The following is a 5,866-nucleotide window of genomic DNA, read 5'->3' as shown; positions in this document are numbered from 1 at the left end:
AGTCTCATGAAGGCTAGAAAAAGGGGATCAGATCTCCTGAAACTGCTTTTACAGATTGGTGTTAGCTTACATGTGGATGCTGGGAATCTAAACCAGGTCCTCCAGAAGAGCCATCAGTGCTCTCAACCATGGAGCCTTTTCTCCAGCCCCAAGGACAGCTACCCCTCTCATTCTGAGCACAAAGGACACCAAAGGCTACCTGTGTATGACGAGTCAGTGAGGTACTTGCTGGTCCGGCGCAGGTATTCTAGCAGTCCAGCCAGCTCCTCAGGGACACCCCGGGAGACCACATTGAAGAGTCGGTCACGGTCAAAGCGATCTGGGTCCTGCTGGCTGTGGAAAATGTGTTTTGTGACTCATGTTGGAGAGTGGCCGCAGTCTCTCCTGAACAAAGTCTTATCATGCATGGAACCACTGCCCGTTACTCCTGCACTCCTTTGTCCTCAGGTTACACGGGGCTTCTCTCCCCTAGGGCTCCAAAGGCTCAGAGCTCCTGGTGAGAAGAAAACTCACTGGGTCTTTAATCTGCTGCAATACTGTGGCTCTGTTCATCCCAGGCAATTGTCAGGATCAAGGGTGTCATCTCTCAAAAGACTCGTTATCCCACAGGGATAACACACCTTACAGTGACCCTTGCACATCTGCATGGGTCTGGACAGAGTCGGATGAGGACTAAAGGCTACATTCATCACTGACTTGGAAGATGAAATGGAAACAGGGATAGAGGGAATGGAGGGGATGGAGGGATGGAGGGATGGGGGATGGAGGGATGGAGGTGCATAGCTCAGCAGTAAAGTGCTTGCTTAGTGTGCATAAGGCCCTAGGTTCATCCCAGCACGAGTAAAAAGGTTGAGGAAAGCTTTTTACTCCTCTTCTCAGAAACCATCCATTCATTAGTTGGAAGGAGTCTGCACTATTAATCTGCACTCCAGGCCTACAGGTAGTGAATCACCCTTTTCTCCATTAGGCACACAGAGCAATCTACTCAAAGTCACACAGAGCAGAACCCAAGCCACCATGGGGGCTGCCTAATATTAAGCCCCATCTCAACCCCCAAGAGAGAGGGTCTGAACTAGGTAAGCAAGAAGTTTCGCAGAGATAACCTATCACCTTCACCCAGCACTGATATCATCTGCTGACCACGGTTTTACTGAGAAGCCACACTTCTGGGAAATTTCTTCCACAGAGTCCAGAAGAGGCCTCTTGTGGCTCCTCAGACACAGCCTGGTATTGTCTTGTGATGGGAGACAGTTGTCTAGTGAGCTGGTGCTATCTCTCTCACAACCACTTAACCAACCTCTCTTAGTCTATTTTCCTCTTTTCAAGGGTTGTTATAAGGACCCAAGGAACTATCATAAAACAAAGTGCTCTAGCCCATACAATGGGTCTGGTACACAGCACACTGGGTCCGCAAATGAGTCTAGGCAAACCATTCCTAGGCCCTGTCAGTATTCACTAAGGCCTGCCTAACGTTGGGGCCTCTGGATCTATGAAAAGAAGACATGGAGGGAGAGAGGGCAACTTAAGAGGAGAAGGCTACTGTATGACATAGGGACCCTCAAGTCTCAGTTTAACATCTGTGGAAAGCCTGTAATCCCCACCAAATGTGAGGCTGAAGCAGGAGGATCACCCCAAATTGGAGGCTAGCCTGGGCTATATATATAGCAAGATTTTTATCTTAGAACAAGAAAGCAAACAAGCAAATCTCCTGTGGAATGAGCTGAGCCAGTAACAACTGATGACTCTGACACATAGGATGACTAACTGGGTCATTCACACTTGAAGACATACAGCCATGGTGCACTTAAAGCTGGTGCTCATATCTGCTACACCACACAGGCACATGTCTGAGTCATTCCAGCTAGATGAACATCATTCATCCAGTTAGCCCTACGGCCGCAGACTATGAAGGACCTTGTGTTTTGTCTGCCCTGAAAATGTCATTTGGACACTGCTCCCGGCCACTAGGGCAGCGATCATGGCCTTGGACTAGGGAAGCAAAGAAAGGCACTGCCTGGGATTCTAAAGGGCATCATGGAGCCCATTCTATTGCTATCAAACCAGCTCCACTACTCACAGATGCCTCCCGTGCACCTGTGTGTGCTGTCACCCAACCTAGTCAACTCTTCTCTGACACAAACAACACAGTGTGCCAAGGTTAGTGGCCACATCAGGGATGAGCTGGAAGAAATGGACTTTCTTGGCAGTCTTGCCAGCCCATGAGGATTCTGGGAAGCCAGGTTCAGTACCCTAGCAGGACCAGAAGCAGAATGCCCCAAGACTCAGCCCCTGAATTGGACTACAACACAGGAAACCCAAACTGCAGATGACTATAAGAGAAAGCCCACTCTCCTCAATTCTCAGGGTCCCCATTGCCTGAGTGACTATGTCAGCCTTGGAGTAAAGCAGGGATTTCCAGATGTCTTTGTCTCCCCCCTCCTATCCCCCATGTGCTGTGGATTCTGCTACGGCCACCAGCTACCACTGGGACCAAAATGGGTGGGAGTCAAAATATCAAGAAACGGGATTTGATTGTCAGTTGCATACTGGTACTGGATGAAAGTGTCTCTACCAGAAGCATAATCTTGGCAGAAGGCCAAGAATGGAGAACATTCTGGGAGGAGTAACCCTAGAGAGCATGACATGGGACTGTGGAGCTAGGCTATGAGGAAGAGACACTTGTGAGGGACTGGCCACCTAGTGCCTTGGAGTGCAGTGTGGGAGCTGCTGCCTTACCTGGGACCCAGTCCCTTCTGGTCCTCGCCCTGGAAAGGTGACTCCATGGGGGGTGGCTCATGCTTTCCTTTGTTCACCTCAGTACCACCTTCTTCATCTCCATCAGATGTCTCTAGCCTAAAAGCTGGGGGGCTGGAGGCTGAAGTCATCCTGAGAGAGGAGGATGCTCCTTACAGCTGAAACTTCTGTGGAGATGGAGATGTTAAAGGTTTCCCCCTCTCTCATCCCACAGTGGGGTAGGCCTGGCTGGGACCTGACGAAGGTGCTAGAGAGAAACAGAGAGCAGGAGCTGGGTAAACTGTAGTAAATAGAGTGCTTGTTTACCATGCACGGTGCTGGCTTCTATGCCCAGCAAAGCATAAGCCACCTGTAGCAATCCAAGGGAAGGTCCTGGAGGGATGGCTCAGCGGTTAAGAGCACTGGCTAGTTTTCCAGAAAATCAGGGTTTGAGGCCCAACCCTGCATGGTGATTCACAACCCTCTGTAACTCCAGTTCCAGGGGATTCAATGTGTTCTGGCCTCCGTAGGTATCAAACACTCGTGTGGTGCACACTGGTATACGGAAAACTGAGTAATAAATTAATAAAGTATTTTAAAAAAAGAAGTAGGAGCCACAGGATCAGAAGTTCAAGGTCATCCTCTGCTAGGAAGAGTTTGAAAATAGCCTGGGATACTCTATCTAAAAAACAGAAAAGGAGAAGAGAGGGATGAGGTGTAGCCCCCTGTGTCCATGAGTCAAACGGGTTCACCTGGAAAGAGGGCTGAGAACGAAAAGGGGATGGAGAGCGAGAAAAGATGAAGCCAAGACAAAGTTCTCTGATCAAGGCTCAATGGTTTAATGTTAAGCTGTCAATTTAAAGGGGAAGACCCCGCCCAAACCCTTCCTAGTTTCAGCTGGGAGAGTTGGGTGGGATAATCCGTTCTTGGTCATGGGTCTCGGCAGGAGGTGTCTCAAGGCAAGCCCAGGGGCAGTTCTTCTTTCAAGTTCCTGTAGCAGGGTGTATGTGCAGCCAAGGTGGCTAGTTCCACCTAGGTCCTATTATTTGGTCTATTGTGGTAAACAAGGTCTCAGGCCTGCTGACAGCTGGGGGAAGGGCACAATTCCCCCTTTTTAGTTTTATAAATATGAGCAGTGCCAGCAGCTGGATGGGGTACAATTTTTCATCCCATCTGGGGTACAAGAGTGACCGGGCGACCGTGCCTGGCTTAGCTTGGCGTCTATATTGCTTCCTATATTACCCGTCTCTGAGGTGATACACAGCATATTGGTGTACCCCTCTACCTTAGGTTTATAGGAGCTCAAGACACTCTTACCAGTCTCTGACTAACCGGTAACACAGTGGCACACTCTTTCCCAAAATAGACCAAAGCCACATTCAGACCAAGGACCTGTGGGCATGCAATCGATGTAGTTCTTCATAGCGATGGATAACTGCCATGATGAATGGCTGGGCTTGCTGTGAGAGATCCTGTGTGAAGGCAACCTATCTGCTTGAGACACAAAGTTCCAAAGATTAAAAGCAACATGATTTATCCAAGAAATGTAGAAAATAAGGTTGGGAGTGGAAATGTTCCAGTGTCTAACCCAACTGCTGGTTGACAGGGATTCAGAGACAAAGTCTGGCCACCACGTATAGTGAGTGGCTTTAAGTATAGATGGAGACTACATGCCAGGTTACATCAGCTGGCAAATAAGGATTTTGAGCCATCTTCATCAGAATCACAATTATTAGGCTCAAGATCTGTGTCCACTTGATGGACCGATCTTTCAGGCAGCCATCGGGCTCCATTTTCTTTTTCTGAGAAAATGCAGACCGAGCCACGACCCCAAATTAAAACAGGGTCGGGACCATTCCGTGTATTAGAGGGTCTCTCCATTTGACCCTGGCAAATGAGCTGGAAGTGACTGGATGCCAGTGGTGATCCACTGCAGGCTGACCCTTAGCATCAGTTTGCAGGAAATTCAAAACAAATAACACAAAAGCAAGATGTGCTATTGGTGATCTTGGAGGGTATAATTCCCCCCCTTTAGTTTTAAGGAGCCAATTTTTTTGAGTGTGATGTGTACGTTCAACAATTCCTTGTCCCATTGGGTTATAAGGAATTCTAGTTTTATGGATAATATTAAATTGTCAACAAAATATCTCAAATGTTTAACCAGTTCCATTGCCTATAATCTGATATGGAACACCAAGCATAGAAAAATAATATAGGCAATAACTAGTTGTAATTTTTAGTTGCTTGTCTTGTTAAAACAGTTGCAACTGGAAAGCCTAGAAAGTGTTGATTGTCACATGTACATATTTTAATTTTCTAAAATTAAAAATGAGTAATGTCCATTTGTCATAATTGATTACACATAAGTCCTCAAGGCTTAACACCATTATGAAAAAGTTGAGGACACTGAAAACAAGTTTTTGCAATTTAACTTGCACACTTTCTAGAAATGCCAAATTATCATCTCAAGCTATTACTATTTTGATGATGTAAAGAATAAGATTGTATGGCCAATTGTTTCTATAAGGTCTATAATCTGACTGGTAAACAAATCTGTTCTGGCATTGCCCTGCGTTTTAGACAATCCAATATGAGCTCTTAAATGTCTTATAAAGTTAAAAAACAGTACATGTTTCTTAAATTAAGCTGTATCTGTATAAATAACTGTAAAACTTGAGAATTAGCAATATCTAAAAAAGGAACAATTTTAAGCACTTATAAACCATGAGCCATATACTGGCTATGAGTATGTAAATCGAAAGCTTGATTTTTCAGCATTTCAAACAGTGGCTACAGCATGTAATTTAATTATTTGTGCTGAAGCAGGGGGAAACTCGAGAGTGAACATGTGATATAACTACATATACTGTCTTCTCAATAGATGAGGCATCTGTAAATACAGTAAGCATCTTTTCTATGGGCTGCATGCAAATTTATAAGGAATACAAAAGCATGCATAGAGGAAACTGTAACAATTCATCTTATGGATAATTATTATCAAATTTCCCTAAAAGGTTTGCCATGTAATATCATTACTCTCCAATAACCAATTTAATTTCTATTTGGAATAAGGAATAAACATTTAATCCAAAATACTTTCAGGATTCTATCTTACAATCCTGTATTAACACTG

The 5,866-nt window shown here is 45.4% G+C and overlaps 1 protein-coding gene across 2 annotated transcripts in view; it reads right to left on the bottom strand.

Moving 5' to 3' along the window:
• Trpv2 (transient receptor potential cation channel subfamily V member 2) overlaps positions 1–5,866 on the bottom strand; it is a 27,242-nt gene that overhangs the window by 15,078 nt on the left and 6,298 nt on the right. The window contains exons 2-3 of one of the 2 annotated variants that reach the window (XM_028760056.1): positions 2,737–2,921; positions 200–333 (exon numbers count right to left, since the gene is read on the bottom strand). In XM_028760056.1, the coding sequence (XP_028615889.1) occupies positions 200–333; positions 2,737–2,885 (283 nt within the window). In that variant the 5' untranslated portion in view covers positions 2,886–2,921. Of the gene's footprint in view, positions 1–199; positions 334–2,736; positions 2,990–5,866 lie in introns of both variants that reach the window. The other variant, XM_028760055.1, reaches the window with a different exon arrangement.

Source organism: Grammomys surdaster, unplaced genomic scaffold (genome assembly GCF_004785775.1).
Source record: "Grammomys surdaster isolate TR1022 unplaced genomic scaffold, NIH_TR_1.0 126389, whole genome shotgun sequence".
Taxonomy (NCBI): domain Eukaryota; kingdom Metazoa; phylum Chordata; class Mammalia; order Rodentia; family Muridae; genus Grammomys; species Grammomys surdaster.
This window is presented reverse-complemented; position numbering and strand designations above follow the sequence as displayed.